The following is an 18,417-nucleotide window of genomic DNA, read 5'->3' on the forward strand; positions in this document are numbered from 1 at the left end:
TGGAGGCAACATCGAAACGTCTGAGGCTGACAGATGACATAAAGAAAAGTTATTTTGCCTACCTACATAACAATGGTCAAGGTTCAGGTTCATGGCTAGTGACCCTCGCTGAGAAGTGTCTGCCCTACAACCAGCCAACCACTTTGCTTCTTTAGTGCAGCGTGAGAGCAAATGCAAGAGACCGACACAGACATTCAAAGCATCATGGATAGGGGCAGGGGTGAAAGGGTTGGTCAAGCAGCTGCAAGGAGAAAGCGAGCACTTCTAGAAAAGCTGAGGTTATTAATCGGTTTAGTATTCAGGGAAAGCCATTAGAAACCCTATTACCCAAATATCCCTTCAAGAAATGCTTCTGACAAAAAAAAACCAAACAAAAAAATAAAAAAAAATATTTTCAGGAAAAAAAAAAAACCCAAATTGTAATCAATAATCCCTTCCCACCTCCCTCTCCGTACCCACCTCCCACCCCAGGGGGTTTTGCATCTTTGGTTTCCCCACCATTAAATGACACCCCAGTGGGATTTACAATCATTTCCCCATTTGTTTCAGATTCCCCAACCTCCTCCCATACCCCCTCCCCTCCCCAGATTTTATCCTATAAAATTGGGACTTTTAGTTTATTTCTTCTAATAAAGCAGACAGGTTACTTGAAAAATAAACAAAGGGACAAGTTACCTCTCTGCTTACCTGGAGCAAAACCAAAAAGCAAACCCAAAACCCCCCTCAAGAACTTGGCACCTAAAAGGGATTGATATCCTCAAAATTTCCAACAGCAGCAAAACAAACAAAGAAAAGATGCAGGAAGGAACAAGGAAGGGAAGAATGGAAGTTAACGCAGACTCTTCATGGAAATGTGGCAATCTCAGCTTTACATAAAATCCACTATCCCCATAACTTTTTGGGCTCTCTAAAGAACAATTTTTTATTTTTTTTCTTTCACTTTTTTTTTTTGACACATGTATTTCTCTTTTGGGTTTTCTTTGAAATGTACTGATGGGTCCAGCCCAGAGCCACATCAAACCAAATCAACATTCTGTATCTTTCTTCTGTGTTTGATAATTTTCTTTCTTTTTCTTATTTTTTTTTCTTTTTTTTAGCTTTAATTATCTTTCTTTGGAGGTTGGGTTTGGAGGGAAGAAAAAACAAACAGGTGCACAGAGGAAATTAACATCAAAAAACTCAGGAAAAAAAAAAAAAACCAAAACAAAAAACCAAACAAAAAAAACTATCCAGCCCTGTTTTTCAATTAACAGCCCTGAGCAGTGTAAAACACTAAAAGGCTTTTGCTGGGCTACATCCAGCTCTGCCATGTAACTTAGATAACAACTGGGGATGCTCTTGCTTTGCATTCAGCCCAGCCAAGCTACTTTCTTTCGGGAGCTGAGGGCTCATTAAAATGACCTTTCCCCATGATTATTATTTAATGAGTGTGCTCTAAAACAGAAACCCCTTGTGTCTCTGGAGGAAAAGTCTCAAGTAATCTCTTTTCCCACTGAAGTACTAATGACAGGCTGACCAAAAAAAAAGCTGCAAGAAAAAAAATTGGGGTGAGGGTGAGGGAGGGAAACTGCAGAGTCAAATTTAATGCAGTAATTGCCACATCCTTGAGCACCCTGGGTTACGTCTGGGCATCTGTAAAAAAAAAACAAAACTACCACCCAAAAAGAGACACAAAAACTTGACATTTACACTTTAAAAAATTACAAAGAAAAATTTCTGGCTGTTAAATACACCCTGCACCCTCCTGCAGCAACAACAAGGAGTCGGTGCCTCCATGTTTTATGTGCCTGCTTGGAGAGAGTCTATTACAAAACAAACTAAGAAAGATAAAACCAGAAATGGGTGAACAAAAAAAAAAAAAAATTAACTTAAAGGGGTCAGGGGGAAAGGGGGAAGCCTAGGCTTTATCTGGACAAAGGCAGCAGGGATATTTGAATAATAGAGAGTACCCCAGACTAGGTTAATTCCAGTTCTACTGATGGGGAGTGGGAGCAGGAGGGGGATGCAGAGCAGGATGGAGTGAAGCGGCAACCTAATCGCCTGATAAGAGACACAGCAAGAGAGACAAGGTACACAGGTTTAGTTAAAAATGAACTCGGTATGTTTAATAAAGCTTGGTAAACCAAATTGCAGTACAAACATCAAGTCACACGGCCACACAACAGTACCCCGGTAATAAAAAAAAAAAGAAAATAAAAGGGGAGAAGAAATAAAAAAGAGGGGGGGAGAATAAGAGAAAAAAGGCAGAAAAAAAAGGGGAGGTAAGAAGCAAGAGGGGAAAAAGAAAAAGGGAGGGAAAAATAAGAGGGAAAAAAGGGGGGGAAAAAGGAGAAAAAAAAGGAAAGTAATTAAAAAAGCTCCTTTCAAACTTCAACAAGGCTCATGCCAAAATAAAATAATAATAATTAAAATAATAATAATAATAATAGTAATAATAGTAATAATAATAATATAATGGTGGTGGTGGCAGCAAGGAAGGAAGTGAGGTTAAAACTGAAGGGAGGAAGGGAACAGGAAAGTAGGGAGAGGTGGACACTAAAAGCCAGTCGATATAAAAGCTCTAAAAGAGCCAGCCAGTAAAAATATCACAACGATACAGATACAAAAAGGATAAAAAAATAACCGTTGGGGTGATAAAGCAGGCTACGCTGCCAAGGACAAAGATGGCCGCCCTGGCTCCGACCATCAAAATGGCTGACCCCGGCCCGCCAGGCCCCTCGCCCCCGCCCCGCTCCCACACGGCCGCGGCACGGGGTGCGTTTGCTATAAATTAATAACCTTGATCGAATGAGTCCTCCGAGGAGTCGCTGAAGGAAGATCCCGCCTCGGCCTCCCTCAGCAGCAGGCAGAAGGGCTGCTTCCGCCCCGCCGCCGCCTTCGGCCTCAGCGGCCGCCCGGCCACCGCCGCACTGCGCGGAGCCGCCCTGGGGCCGCCGGCCGCCCGGCCGCCCTTCCTGCCCGTCGAGCTGTACAGGCCAGGCGGCCGCGGCTTGGCAGCGGACGGGGGCTGCGCTGGCCACTCGTCCCTCAGGGATCCCTCCTCCTCCTCCTCCTCCGAGTCCGTATCTGTGGTCAAAGCGGGTGGGAAGAGCGTTACGTCACCGAATGCGGGTTTGGGGATTTTTTGGGGGGTTTTGGTGCCACAGCTGTCCACCCCTGCCCAAGTGCTCCGTCATAAGCCTTGTGCTCAACAACCATAGAAATTCACATTTCCTACGTTCTATCACAAATGTTCTCCATCTCCTTGTCTTCCCTCAAGATCCAAAGAGTGTTTTTAGCTTGGCAAGAGAAAAATGAAGCAAACATTTCCACTATGAAAATGTCCACCAAAGGCACAGTAACAATCAACTGTCAACAACTGGACCATCAAACTGAATTTGCCTTGATTATGGTGGTATTCAACACTCTTGACCTGAATCTCCTTTTCTACATGAACCACCTCTCGCAAAGGGTTTTCAACACGTGTGGTTGGAGCAAGCCCAGCTGCCAAGAAGGCAGGATGCATAACTCCAAATGTCTGACTCCAAACACACTGCCTCGGATGCTCCACGGCGTACACCGTGAAAGAGCAGGGACCAAGCCACTCCTCGGTCGGTGAACCACGGTTTTACGAAGCTCCTAAGCCTTGTGGGCAGTGAGAAGTTATCCAGCCATCCCCTCTGGTATCTGATGAAAGGGACAAAAAGCATATGGTACCCACGGATGCAATAGAAGTGGGTGTAAATTGTCACCTCCCCGTTGGTGGACTTGCCCTCATCTCCACAACGTTACAGACATTGTGGCATCACTCCCCAACTCCAGTGCACTGGGTTGTGGAGAGGAAGACATGAAGAATGGCAAGTTTAGGAGGCTCAAAGCCCAAACATGCATATTATTTTGGACACCTGACGTTTCTTAAAATTTGTGGGAGTAGGATGCTCGGTTCACCCTTTGGATCTATGCCCAAAGTTTTCAGGACTCAAGACAGAAAATCCTGAGGTCAAGAGGCAGAAGGATTTGGCACCAGTCTCACTTCTCCTTCTCCACATGAGCAGCCCACCAATCATGGGAGGTGCTGCCATATGCTCGACCTGCCTCCCCAAATTCACCATGCCTGAGTGACGAAATGACAGGCTGAGGCCCTTCTCTTGAACCTGCACACAGCTGAAAAACCAAAGCCGAGCTGTTTCCTCAGTCGCAACAATCCTGAGCTGAGACCTGAGTGACAAAGGGGAACATTCCTACACCAGGAATGGTACACTGGACAGTGGTCTGATAGAAGCTCTGTTAGGTCTGAAAGGGAGTTTTTGCTCATGAAACCACAGTGCCAAGTGTGAAGGCATTGTAAAAGCTCCCTCTGCATGAGCCAAGGCTTTAGCTCCAGCAACAGCCCATCCTTCCTATTCCCGTTAGCTGCAGAACCCACAGTTTAGGAGATATGTGTCTGTCCTTGGGAGTAAAGCACAGTCAGGAAGAGAACTGCTGGGTAGTGTGTACAGCACAATAAGCCAAAGGCTGTGTTCAAGTCCAGTGGACACAATGACTCCTATTTTGCCATCTAAATGGCTAATTTCATGCCAAACATTTGTTCCATTGGAGAGTCACTAGCTCATCTTCCCCATTAGTGAAATTTCTAAACTAGTGTTGCACCAGGAGATATATTTGTTATGCACACAAACACCCCATAAAGGTTTTAACATGGTTTTAAATAGCTGCAAGCAAAAGGAAAGATGTGTGTGCAAGTGAGCTGAGACCATTACACAATGGTCTCAGACCATAAACTCTGCCCCAATGTCTGCCTGAACTGTTAAAGACTCTCCTATGTTTGGTTCTACTGTTTTCCCAACACAGTCAGCAATTCAGATTTTTCCTTCTGTAACAGGGGTCAGTTGCTGGAACCTTCACCTCAGGCACACTCTGGGTTCAGAACTAACAATAACCACACTGATGTGGGGTGGGGACAAACACCGATGAGACAGATGGGAAGGCTCAGCACAGCCAGCCAGGAAGCAAGCTGTGACACTGAAGGGCAGGAGGATGCTCAGGAACATCAGTGTCACTGGCAGGCTTTTCCTTTCCAACAGATTCCATGGCATAATCCTAAAGCCAAGCCAAATGAACTCAGCAAGGACTTCAAAAGTCAACTACCTCCTAGAGAAGAGGCTCCACCTGCTCATCTGACAGGTAGAAGAAGAGTGTCTACTCCCACCAAAAGCAAGAGCATGGGTCAACTTCTTTAAGTGTTTTTCCCCACTGATGATGAATACAGCACAGGTCAGGAAGAGACACACTGATCGTGGCTTCCCCTTGGACAGCAAGATGGGCAGACAGCCCACACTGACCCCAAAGATGCAGCAGCAGCCACTGGGAGGAGAAGGTCACTTTTCATTCTTGAGCAAAACCAGACCCATCTGCAAGACCCCTTTCAATAGGCCAGAAACTCCCACCACAATCCCTCCTACAGATAGAAGAGATACAAAAGAGGTTACTTACTGTAGGAGTAGCTGCTAACTTCAGATATTGCTGGTGAATGGGAAACCTTGAGCTGATTTTTGACTTTTAACCCCACCTCCATCTTCTTCATTTTGGCAGTCACTTTGTTTTTACCTTCCTTGGCAGTTTTCAGTGACAAGCCCAGGTTCTTGGCCAGGTTCTTCTCCTCCTTGCCTGGCAGAGCCTCATGAGCTGGGAGGTACCTGCTGCCACCTCCACTGGTTTTGAGCTTTCCCCCAGAGCTGTCAGCAAACTTGAAGGGAGATTTGAGTTTGTCTTGTTTGGTGAGAGACAGGGCCTTGTCAAGCTTGCTGGCCAGCTGCTCCTGATCTGATGGCACCTTCTTCTTTTTGAGCTTTAACTGCCGAGGTGAAAGGAAGAGACAAGGTGAGCATAGAGCAGATATGGCAGACCTGAGGGATTTTAATAGCCCTCCAAATTGTGTCATGCATGTAGATAATCAGTCTCAGCCCCAGTTGCCATAACCCAACATGGTTCTAGGGAGGAAGAAGAGGAAGATGTCAGCAAACAGTAGAGTTTTACTCTTACTGAGCTCTACAAAATTGCAAGATTAACATAGGAAACCTGAATGTTCTTCCAAAACAAATATGTTCATGGAACAACATACTTTGGCGTTCTTTTTTCTCTGCACCACCTGGTTTTTAGGGTATGTTTGGGTTGGTTTTACAAGCTTTTCTCTAAATCACAAGGATTAAAAATCTTCTTTACCCAAGAACCAGCCAAATAAATACGGATTTCCACATTATCAACCAGCTCCAGAGGCTGGAATGCCAAAAAAACCCAAATACCTCTCAGCATGAGGATGAGCACCACTGCACTACAGCCAGAGCTGTTACATCCTTCTCGGTATTTTCTTGCTTCTTGAAAAAAGTAATATATTTTACATGTGCTACAGCTAGATAACAGCAGCTCTAACTCAGTACTTTGCCTGCTTGCATTTTGGACTTCATCAGCAGCTTAAAGCTCCAGTAAATATCTCATTGCCTCAACAGGAGCAGAAGAAAATCCTGCATTTGAAATAACAAGGTTGTGCTCCCATTCCTCCCTTGCTTTGGGAGATCCATTTCCCTGTGCTCTCTCAATAGGCAAAGGGGTAAGAGAAGCCCTGCTCTGGATTCAGAGCCAGTGCAGCACTGAATGCTCTGGCTGGCTCCAAGGCACTTGACTGCTGCCTTCCAAAGAGGTTCAACCTCTGTAAGCCAACATTAGCCCCTCCACTGCACACAATCCTCTCTTGAGGAGCATCTAAACCCATGTGGACTGAAAAGCAGACACTGAAAGATCAGGAGTCCAAGCCAACACCAGCAAAGCAGGAAAGAGATGGGCTTTTGGCTCCATGTTCCCCATGAGGGCACTGACCTCATTTGAGAAGCTGGGAGCCGCATCGTGCTCTTCCCAGCTTGGGTTCTTCCCTTTCATCTTGCCACTGCTGCTCTCCACATCCTCGTCCTCCTCCGGGAGGGCCCCTTTGTGCCTCTTCTTCATGCCCTCACCAGTCTCAGAGTCTTCAGAGAGTAACAAGGACTTGCTCAGTCTGCAAGCCAAGCACAGGACGGGTCAAGGTGGGGGGGCTTTCCTCCTTGTGGTCCCCACCAAGCTCAAAAGTGAGGTTAAATGCCTCCTAAGACAGTGGGGATCCTCAGTGGGAGCCAAGTCTACTGTGAAGTAACAGCAGTTTGAACAAGGTTTCCCACCAAACTGGAGAGCCAAGGAGCCCTTTGTGCACACTCCTGGCCACCAGGAGAGATGAGGATGCCTGAAATCAGAGACCAGCAAAGTGGTCTCTAAAAGGAAGTGCTTGGTGTCTCGGTAACAGCCACCAAAAAGTGCCTGATTTGGTACAGAGCAGCAACAGGAAGGACTGACAGCTGAGGTGGCCCTTAAGGTCTTTTCCCACTTCTACTTCCATGGACTCTGGAGGTGCAGAGAGAGACTTCTGAGGCCCAGGGAGGTGCCTCACTGCCCAGACACTTGCTTTGGTTGCTTTGGTATGAGCTGGAGGTGGCAAGGAAGTGCCACATGGGGTGACAGGGAGGGACAAAGGCACTGCAAGGACTGGCTCACTCCAGTCTCCAAGTCAGGCCCCTAGTGAAAGGCACTTGTGATCTACGTCACTGGACTTGCTTTGGGATTTGGGGGGAAAGGAGAGGGTAAATAAATAAGAAAATAAAATAAAAAATAAAGTAGGTGAGACTATAAGCACATCTTTCCCAGCTCCCCAGCCATCTCCAGTAACTATGGATGATCAGTCAATACCTCAAGATTCCTACCAAGCTTCCATTTCAAGCTCTCATTTGCTGCCTCCTTCACACTAAACCTGCTGGTCAGACCACCACCACAAAGCCACTGACACGGGGCAGCCTCCTCAGCTTCCAGGCATTTCCCCTCCCTCTGTCCGCTCTGCTGACCTGCACAGACAGCTAAACCAACACCAAAGGCCCTGGACACTGGCTGAGGGTGCACATCCATGTCCCAGAGCAGCCTGCTCCAGCATTCCTGTGATCCAGGGACATGCACACACACAGCACCCACACATGCACAACTCCAGTGCCTCTGGATGCCTCCAGCCTGTCCAGTCACCCAAACACCAAGAGCAAAACACGGAGCCACCGAGAGAACAGACTTTCAGAAGCGTTGGTCAGTGGGAGCTGGGCACCTGACTCTGATTTGCAGTCTTGAAAAGAGTATTTGTGAAAACATGGAGCACGCAGGGAGGCAGCTTGGAAATGCCTTCCCATTGGAGAGGCCATCTATGGTAGGATAGATGGCCAACAATGGTGAGATCCAAACAAGAGCAGCTGGACTTGTAAAAGAGTAGAAAGCAGAGTACAGAATAATTCAGATGCTTGAAAGAGGGATGTCAGGCAAAACCAGCTCCCACTGATTCAGAGAACAGAGAGGAAGAAACACAGCAGAAAGGTCCTACAAAGTAGATAACAACACTGTCCTTCCCGGTTTTGACACCAACACCACTACAATTGACTCTACAGCACCTGACAGCAACATCTGCTCTCCTAAAAGCACATGAGGACACGCTCCCCAACTCCAAAACCTCACCTACAGCTCCCTGCCAGCCATATCACCTCACAGCTGCTCAAATCCACCTGTCCTGCCTGCACCCAACACCAGACACACGCTCTAGCTGCGGGGAGGGAGGGCGCTGGCACTGCATTCCCACCGAAAGGACACACTCACGTTACCAGCACGCGCTTCCACCGCCGCAGCCAGCGGCCGGCCTGCCAACACAACGAGCCCCCGCTGCATCCGAGATGCTCTCCCCAAGTCAGACCCTGGCACAGTGACCCTGCCATGTTCCCGTCTTCCCCAAATTCCAGCCTTACTTTCCACTCTTGCTGTCACTCTTCCCTCTCTCCTTAATGGGTGACAGAGCGCTTGATCCAAGTTTCCTCTTCCTGGGCCTTCCAGGGCCTCTTCTCGCCAAGCTTCTACTTTTCTCGTCATGCTTTTCCCTTTAAAAAAACCACACGCTTCACTGTTAACCAAGGCAACAAAAAAAAAAACAAAAAACAAAACAAAACAAAAAAAAAAGCAAATTTTGCAACCTAAAAGCAAAACAAACAGGGAAAAAAATAAAGAAAATAAATCCAAAAAGAAGAAAAAGGGAAAATAATTAAAAGAAAGCAAGCAAGAACGGGAGCCAACCCAGAACCTTCACCTGCCACCAAACTGCTAAACTGAGCTGCTGAAGCCAAGGTTGTCTCTACCACAGTCTCCCAGCTGCAGTCACCAGTTACCAGGTTGTTGTGTCACATAGCCTAGGAGTGTGCTGTGCAAAGCTCTGGCGGGATGTACCGGGAGGAGAGGAGAGGAGGCAGGGAGGGATGGAGGGCAGTTTTCTCTCCCAGGCCGAGAGGCAGTGAAAGTGCCCAGCTGGAAAAAAACCAAGACTTGGGTGAGCAGCCTTTGACTTACTCAGAGTCCCTGCGGCGCTGCAGCTTCACCAGCTCCCGCTGCTTCTCCTTGTAGCGCCGCTGCAGCTCCGCCAGCCTCATCCTGTAGTCCAGCTCCATGGCATCCATGTTCTCAATGGCTGATTTGATGGAGTACATCTGGGGTGGGGAGGCAAGAGAGGGTCAGGACATGTCCACTGGGTGCCCTGGCAATGGCCAAGGTGTGCAGCCTGGCAGAAAGCCCTTTGTGCTGAGAGGGGAGCAGACACCCCTTGCCCACCAGCACAGCCCCAGGGTGGTACCCAAGAAAAACAGCAAAGCAAAGATGTTCTGTGGCTTATGCACTGGATGGCATCAGCTCTGAGGGTTTGCAGCCCTGGAGGAGAACCTGCACGATAAAATGCTCTTTTTACCTTGTTTAAAAAGACAGATAACAATATACCCTATCTTGGAATACTTACTTGCTCAGTACAAAATAATTTATCAGTCTCTTCCACAGGGAAGAGTCAGCAAATTAAAAATAAACATGGAAAAACTCTGCTGCCACTATTTTTATTTATCCTCTGGCAAAAACAGTAACACACAGGTTCCTCTGGTTCCACATTAAAACACCACTTCCAGGGCTGCTGAGGGTCCTGCTGAACCCTGATTCACAAACAAGGGAAAAACCTAAATTCCAGCCCACTGACTCCTATGCAGCCAGGAATGTGACATGGGGGAACAACCAGCTTGTTCTGCTGAATGCAGGGGGGCAGCACGAGCCAGCATGAGCCCCCAAACTGGGGCTGGGACAGTGAGATGTGTGAGTGGATGCACTGGGGCTTTCCAGGCTCAACCACACTAAGAGCTACTTACTGGTTCATCTTTCTTCTGCATCCAGCTGTACTTTTTGTTGGGATTCAGCTCTCGAGGCAGCCGGATGGTTTTCAGACTTTCCATAAAGGGGGTGGAAAGTACTTCCATGAGCATGTGGGTGCTGGCAGCCAGCAAACTCTCCAGTGTTGGCCGGACAGGGAAACTCTCTGGACCTGCTGGGAAGGACAGAAAAAAAAGCTATAGAAGATCACATTCCAAGACTGCTTCTCCAACAGGCACAAGGAGGGGCTGATGGCCCTTTCTCAACTATGGCTGCTCAAGGAGCCCCCAGCCACCCTCGGCCCCCACTTGAGATCCCCTGTTGTACTCAACCATGGTGTAACTGGCAGTTCCCATCACTTCTCACCTCAGGAAGTTACTGGAAGGTGAGATTCTTTTCGGGACCTGCCAAGCTCTTGGAAAGCGTCATCTGGAGCTACTGGGGCCTCTGGTGCCAAACCCCAACAGACTGTGGACTCAGTGCCTGCCAGAAGGGTGTTGCCCTGGCAGCTCTCAGCAACTGGGGCTCCATTTCCGCTACGCATACCACAAACTGTCTAGACATGGCGAGGGCCTTTGGAAGGGAGAGCAGTACAAAAGCCACACGTAGCTCAGCCTGCTGCAACAAAAACCCTGCTCCAACCCCATCTGAAGTACCAGCTACTCATGCAACTCAGAGCAATGCTCTCCTTGCTGCCTGGCTGAGACTGCAAGGGATCCCACCCGTGACTCTGCGCCTCTGCCCACATGGAGAGCACAGGGACAATAAGCTGGGAAACGCAGCATGGTCCAAAGTTGACCAGACTCCCCACTCAAAACTTACTTTGCATTTCTTGCTTCCGTTTCTCCAGCTCCATCTCTGCAATTTCACTCAGCAAAGTGATCCCTTGCAGGAAGGAGTGCTCCAGGGTCTGGTCAGTTAACACCTCCACCTTCATCTGGGGTGGAGTGACAGTGGTGGTAGTCAACAAGGAACAAGCCTGAGGCATTTCTGTAGCAGCCACCAAAGCATTCATCCCAGCCAGTGGGTCACCCGGCTTGATGTCCAGATCTGGGATTTGGCAAGTGATTGCCTCTTCTGCGTAGGAAGGGATCTCTGGCCCCTGTTCCCCCTCCTCAGGAGGCAGGCTGGGAAACTCCCTCACCCGGGGCACGTCAGAGCTCTGCAGATCCATGGCTACAGAGGCCTCCTCCCGCTGGGGCGTCAATTCCATCTCCGGTGGCTTGCTCTCTGCATGCACGAGCAAACCGTCATAGTCCATGTGCATGGAGCAGGTTTCTGCTCCACTCCCGCTCTCTGCCTCAGCCTCTGCTTCTGCAGGACAGGCCACAACCTGGTAAGGAGGTGGGCAGCTCTGGAGGTCTTCCTGCTCCTGCTCCATAGCACCCAGGGCTTCGCCTTGGTGCAACAGGAGATTGCAATTGTCCACGTTCTGCACTGGGACGGCTGCAGAGGTGGTGATGTTCAGAGTCCCCATGTCCTGCTCACAGATGCTTTCCTGGCTTTCCTCCATCTGCACCTCTGATTTCACCCTCTCTTCCAAGGATTCCTCTTCTGCTGCTGCTTGGATGGGCTCAAGGATTTTGGACGGAGACAAGTGGATGGGCTTGACCTCTGAGGAAAGATCCATGTGCTCAGAGCCTTCAGCAGGCAGCGGGACGTCAGGAGCCAGGCCATCCGCATCAGATGCTGCGGGGGGCTGGAGGAGGTAGGGATAGTGTCTTCCAAAGGAGGGAGGCAGGGACTGGAATGGGTATCCAGGGGGGATCTCTGCAAGATATCAGAAGGGACAGACTGTGTAATGGCTGAGTCTCCAAAGCAACTTCTCTCTCACTAAGGCATGGAGTCAGCTCCCTTTGCTTCCATCATCTTTGGTCTCTTCCCGTTCTCAAGCAATAGCTGCTTTGGGCACCTCTCTCCTGACAAGCTGCCACAGGCAGCACCTCAGAGGTCCCTTCTGCACCTTTCCAGCACTTTCATGCAACTGGAGAGAGATCTGCCTCCTGCATCCTCTCCCACTGGGACTCCAGCCCTGGAAGAACCAACCCAGGCTCGGCCCAAGGGAAGAAGAGAGCCTACAGCCCCAGGCACCAATCCCAGTCCATCACAACAGCCCTGCTTCTTCCCTCTCCCCTGCCTTTTAGAGGAGTTATGTGGCTTTCCCTAGGGGAAGGGACAGAAGCAGGAAAAAGCCAAGGAGAAAAAGGGAGGCAGGCACAAACACAACGGGACTCTGCCAAAGCAGGGCTCTCTTACCTGGGAACAAGGCCTGATATGGACCAGCAGCCTCTTTTTCCAGCTCCAGGTCTTTCTTCTCCACGGTCTCGGGTGCCTCTTCCTTTGGAGGGATGGCAGGGGCAGGGGGTGGAGAGGCAGGGGGTGGGCTGGAAGGATGGGAGCTGGGGGTGGCGGGGTAGGAGTAGGCTGGCTGCGAAGGTGGCTCCTCCATCTTTTGGATCACCTCAGCTTTGAGCACAGACACGGGTGAGGCCCTGGGAGAGAGGGGAGGTGGACTCACAGCCTTGCTGTAGGACGTGGAGGCACTGGGAGATAGCACAGGTGGTTTTCGGTGCACCAGTCCCGGGGCAGAGGAGGAAAGGCCTGATTTGGCACTGTCCAGGCTCCGTTTTGTCACCTTCTCTTCCATATCCACACGCTGCTCATTTGCCTTCAACCTCTCCTGTGACAAGAACAGAGCAAAACTCAGCACAGCATCTGGAAAGTGGCACTACCACCAAGCAAGACCAAAACAAGGTCTTATCAAATATGCAGTGGAATAAAACACGTCCCCCAGTGCAAGACCTTTTGAAGACCAATCTGATGGAGGGTGACACTGATCTGCAATAGCTTTGTTACAAATTCCCAGCTCCAGGAGTCATGAGAAGAATGTCTCAGCTTCCATTTGCAGCCAAAGGAAACCATTTCTATTTCCAAGCCTCCAGCCTAGCAAACCCACATGTAAAATGATGGCTGAAAACCAGAGGACCACTATAAAAATGAACAGGTGTAAAACACCCAAATGAAAGCTCTTGGCTTCCAAAACCTTTTCATGAATGGGAGCTCTCTCCAGGAGCCAGTGTGACTGCTGCAAGTCCTGAAGCTGCTTCTCTGAGCTGCTCAGGAGGTTTGTTTGGGGGTGACCAGGGATGAAAGCACTCAACTATACAGAGACATCCCATGGGAAGGAATCTAGGTCTCACTGCTGCTGCTGGGGAGCTCTTCTGACAGCACTGCTCAGTGGCTCTACACCAAACCCCTCCAAACCCACTCTAATTGCAGGATACACCAAATACTTCATATCCCAGAGACCAGGGCAGGATCACTCAGTGCATCCATACCCTTGAGACACACTTGCCACACAGGCACAGCTGCCTGTGTTTTCATTTTCTCCCCAGACACTCCAACTTCAGGCTCGTTTCATGGCCAAGCAAGAAGTTCTTGAGAACATACCACGAGCTGGGCACTCCTCTGCAGCTCCATGGCGTGGGCTGCTTGCTGCTGCAGGATGTACAGCTCGTGCTGCCGCAGCAGCTGCTGATGGGAGAGGAGCTGCAGCTGGTGAGCGTGCTGGAGGGAGCTCCTGGTCGGGGGGTACATAGCGGGCCACAGGGGTGGTGCCCGGTCCATCAGCTCTGCTGTGGAATGAGCAGAGATGCAGTCAGGGAGACAGCAGGGTAAGGATGGATAAAGGATTCAGGATCGCTCAGGGAAATGGTCTCTAAAGTTCCAGAGTGTAGGGGATGCCAAACACCAGGCTGTGCAGAAATACAACCACAAACCAGAAGAAAAAGTGTGCTGTGTTCCCCTCTGCAGTCCCAATCCCACCACCCCTGTGCCCTAGGGCCACTGGACTTGCTTTGCTCTCCAGCCCTTGGTTTGACTGTCCATGCCTGAGCCTAGGAATAGATTCTCCTAACCAAGGGCTCAAACTCTGCAGGGTCCTGCAGGGGATGAAGAGCCACTGCTAAGGATTACATGTTTCCATCTCCAGAACACACCTTAACGAGAGGCCTGCTCACACCCACCCCACAGCTGTGGCTGCTGGTCCCCACTGGTAGGTATGATCCTCTCTGGCCCTCTCCAAAGTCTGTTTTTCCCACAGCTGTCAAAGAATGTCCTCTGGGACAAGCTCACATCCTTACCAAAGTGTGGCAAGTGCTCGCTGGGGATCACAACGAGCTGCCCTGACTGTGGGTCTCTGGCAAACTGGTAGGCAGAAGGGAGAGCTCCCCCCATGGCAGGGGGGAAGCCTGGAGTCATGCCCTGGTGCAAGGAAGGGTGACCAAGTCCTGGAAGAAAAAACACCAAAGTCACAACTCAGGGGATGCAGACAGCTCCCACCCACACGAGAAGTCATCTAATGCTCCGAAATGCCTCTTTCCCTTTTCCCTGAGCTCATCAAACAGCCTCACTGGGCTGTAGCAACACTTTTCCCTGGATTTCATTGGTGTTAACAGCCTCTGGACACTGCTCCCTCCCAGGGTACTCACCGTAGGGGTGGCCAGCCAGCCACATGGAGGGGCTCCCTGTCCTGGGGAGCCAGGGGTGGGCTGCCAAGTGCGAAGCTGGATCTGCAGACCAGCGCCCGGAGCCCGCCAGGGCTGGGCCTCCTGTCACCATGAGGTTGGAGTTTAAACCATTCGTGGCACAGCTGGAGGGGTGTATTCGGGCAAAATCTGCTAGCTCCTTGCTTTCTCTGGGGATGGAGGAGGCAAGAGAGAGAGAGAGAGTGAGAGCAGGTTTAAGTGATGGAGGAGCCCAGGAGTATGGACCAGCCTGCAGAACCACTGTTTGCAAAGCAGGGTCAGTGGCTCAAGGAGAGCTATGATGGAAGTGTCAAGTCTAGAATAAAACATTCCATCTCTCCAGCCCTTTGGAGCAGACATGGATTTGCAGCTGTCTATTAGGATTGCTCTGCTGAGGACTTAGGATTTGCCTATAGCCCCGTGTACCCAGCTCAGCATCCCTCTCCAAACCAGCAAGTTTGGTGCCAGCACCTACACCAGGATGGATGCAATCCTGTGTCCTCTCTGGACTGGTTGTCCCTGAGCTAAGCTTGTGACTATGGCAAAAGATCTCACCTCCTTCCAAGCCTCACCTGAGCAGCTTCTCCTGATCCCGCTCCAAGCGCCCTGCCAGGAGGTGGCTGTCCCGGTGGCGGCTCCTCTCATCCCCACAGTCATCTTCGGAGCGTCCATGTCCTAAGAGACAACCCAGCACCATCAGACAGGAGAAATGGCCTGGAGAAAGTTGTCCCCTCTCCTCTGGGCATGGAGCAGAGTAGCTGAGAGCCAGTGTACCCAAACACCAGCGTCCCCAAGGATGTTCCAGGTTCAAATCCTGAAAGACCAGGCAAGGCTCTCTGTGTGATGAAGATATTCTCTTGGTAGCACCCAAGTGCATATAGTCTGAGGTTCGTGCCTCCAAGACATCTAGGAACTACTTGCCATGCCAGGTCAGTCTCCCAGGCCAGCACAGCCACTAGCCTGGGAGCAACAGGACCAAAGGGACCACTGTGCTGAAGGACAGTTTTCCCATCCCAACAAGAGCCAAGATGCAGCTAAATCCTGCATCAAACTACATAGTCCTGCTTAGCACATCTCAGAGAGGGGAAGGATTTTAACTCTGCACTTTTCTGAAGCATCTTCTGATCTTGTAAATCAGTCTGGGAGCACTGAGTATGCTCTGAATCCCTGTCCTTCTGCAACAGGCAGAACCAACAATACAGATCCTCACAAAACCAGCGTGCTCCACTCTGCAATTCAACCACTAGCAGGAATTTGCATCCCCCTCGAGACATGCAACAAGAGAGGGTCGGATGAGGCAGGGACACATATGGCAGATGAGGGCAGGAATCCAAAAAGGGAAGCTGGATGTTTGGCTGGAGGAATCACTTGTCCACAATCAGCACAGCTCTTGCAAATACAGCCTGGCATGGTAGCAGCTGCATCTGTGAGAGGTTAGGAGGCACCCTCACAGGAGAGAGCAGCAGAGCCTCGCTTGGCTCTGCCAGGACCAGGTATTGGGTCCATCCTTCCCTTTATCCAAGGTCTTCCCTCCAACTGCCTGATTTTAAGCTTGCTTTTCCCTAGTTTCTTCCCTAGCTTCTTTCTTGCATACTCATTTTTCATACAATTCCCTGTTGCCCCTCTCTGCACTATGCTTTGGTGATACAATCCGCTCCTAAATCCCAGCCCTGCTCGCAGAGAGCACTCAGCCTCACAGGACTGCACCCCAGCAGCCCTTCCCAGGGTCCTCACTCTCCTGTCTGGATATGGTTTGGCACATGGGAAAACATCTCGGAACATCAAGTCTATTCTGCTGACAGGCAGTCTTTCCAAGGAGAGCTCTAGTGTGTATTTCCACAAACCTGGACAGCCCATGGGTTTTTTGCTGTCAAGTCTCCAATTCCCTCAGCTTTTACTGTCAGAAGGAATCCAGGAACAAGACAACATCTCTCCCAGCTCCTCTCCCCAAGGCTCCTTCCATGGGCTCCAGGCAGAAAACAAAGATGCTTTAAAACCTGGCACACAGCTCTCCCTCCTGAAGGACTTTCCAGGGTCACCACATCTCTGCCAGGACACCACGTGCAGCCCAACCAACCCCAACCAGCCCCTCCTTGACTCACTGAATGATGCCTCACACAGCCTCCACTGCTCACTTTTACTCCCCAGCCTCCACAGCACAGGGGCTCACAAATCCCTCTGGAGCCCAAAGACCTCCCACTGCCTCTCCACCAGCATTCCCTTTCCACACCTCAGCCCAGGTTTTTTCCCCTTTGGAGCCCCTTTTCCTCTTTCTTTCCCCCAGTCAATGCCCAGCTGTCTCTTTGGTGTCAGCAATATGGAGAAATTCCTTGGAGAGTCCACAGCCTCCCTTTCTTCCTTGGCATAAAGTGAGTAAACCCCCAGCCCCAGCCCTTCATTAGAAAGGCGTTATTTTGTTATTTTATCATCGCTCCTCCCTCTCCCATCTACACTCCTTGCACTCCATTATTTCTAGACGAGTTTATCATCTTTTTTCCACCCCCACCATCCAAACACAAACACTGTAGGACCTCTAATTCCCGCCCAGCTTCCATCCCACCAACAGGACAAGTCCCTTTTCTGGACAGAACGATGATTGTCCAGACAGTGAATGATCATTCTGTCTATATATATGAACATGACGCACGGACTGCATAGAAAAATTCAATCAGTTATGCATGGAGGAAAGGCTTAGGTCCGTTCCCTTGACAACCAATGCCCAGTACTAAATACTTGCATTTTACTTGCCAAATACTACAGATTAGCCAACTAAAGCCTGCTTTCTCCTTCTTAAAAGGTCTAAACATTCAAGCACCGTCCACTCAGCGCAAGCAAGCTAATGTTATTAGACGAATATCTCCTGGCACACAAAGGGGGGGCAGCATTTGGGGGGCGAGAGGAGGAGAAAAGCAGTCTTGTTTTCTGTCTGAAAGCCAACTGCATCACTTAGCAACGAGCCCAGAGGCCTGCCAGAATTCAACCCTTGTTTGCAGCCTTTTAGTTCGGCTCAGTAAATTACATTTAACGCAAGCTGGGAGCGTCTGGGACGATTGAACGGCTGAACAAACAGCTCCCTGTGCTGCCCACGAGGTCCTCGGCCGGCTCCCGCCCGGCTGTGGGGAGGGCACTGGGAGGCAATGGGAATGGGGAGAGGGGCTGCTGCCTGAGGGAAACTGCTTCTTTCCACTGAAGTTTGGGGGGGGGGGGGGGGAAGGCAGAAAAATGGGGGAGGCAAGGGCTAAAACTGGAAAGCCGAGCATTGCTCGCCAGCCGTTCATTTTGGCATCGCTCCTTGGCACACCAGAGCCCCGTGCCGGGTAGCCCCCGGGTGTTATCTTGCTATACAAGCCAAGCAGAGAAGCAAAATCTCTCTGGTGCCATCCCCCTCCTGCCAGCACCACGGCTTAAATCGAAATCATGAGATTACAACACCAGCACAAAAGTGGTTTGAGAGGTTTCTCCATCACTACCTTTGCTAATGGATCAAACTCATGGAGCAGGATTGTCCTCAGAGGTGGCCAGAGGGGATGGAAGCAGGGACAGGGGACTGACTACATCTTGCACAGGGGGTCTTGCTTCCTACTGTGCTTTACAACATGTCCTTGGCTGGCAAGGGAGGCAAACCCAGCTG

At 50.1% G+C, this 18,417-nt stretch overlaps 1 protein-coding gene across 4 annotated transcripts in view; it reads right to left on the reverse strand.

Annotated features, from left to right (window-relative positions):
• The window catches only part of TNRC18 (trinucleotide repeat containing 18), a 53,975-nt gene that overhangs the window by 16,514 nt on the left and 19,044 nt on the right, over positions 1-18,417 (reverse strand). Inside the window, exons 4-15 of one of the 4 annotated variants that reach the window (XM_086853759.1) lie at positions 15,359-15,461; positions 14,751-14,956; positions 14,403-14,549; positions 13,711-13,892; positions 12,517-12,940; positions 11,083-12,030; positions 10,260-10,435; positions 9,427-9,563; positions 8,835-8,963; positions 6,853-7,027; positions 5,473-5,833; positions 2,779-3,066 (exon numbers count right to left, since the gene is read on the reverse strand). In XM_086853759.1, coding sequence (XP_086709885.1) covers positions 2,779-3,066; positions 5,473-5,833; positions 6,853-7,027; positions 8,835-8,963; positions 9,427-9,563; positions 10,260-10,435; positions 11,083-12,030; positions 12,517-12,940; positions 13,711-13,892; positions 14,403-14,549; positions 14,751-14,956; positions 15,359-15,461 — 3,276 coding nt within the window. Of the gene's footprint in view, positions 1-2,778; positions 3,067-5,472; positions 5,834-6,852; positions 7,028-8,834; positions 8,964-9,426; positions 9,564-10,259; positions 10,436-11,082; positions 12,031-12,516; positions 12,941-13,710; positions 13,896-14,402; positions 14,550-14,750; positions 14,957-15,358; positions 15,462-18,417 lie in introns of all 4 variants that reach the window. The other 3 variants (XM_086853760.1, XM_086853758.1, XM_086853761.1) reach the window with 3 other exon arrangements.

Source organism: Cyanistes caeruleus, chromosome 17, assembly GCF_971803275.1.
Source record: "Cyanistes caeruleus chromosome 17, bCyaCae1.hap1.1, whole genome shotgun sequence".
Taxonomy (NCBI): domain Eukaryota; kingdom Metazoa; phylum Chordata; class Aves; order Passeriformes; family Paridae; genus Cyanistes; species Cyanistes caeruleus.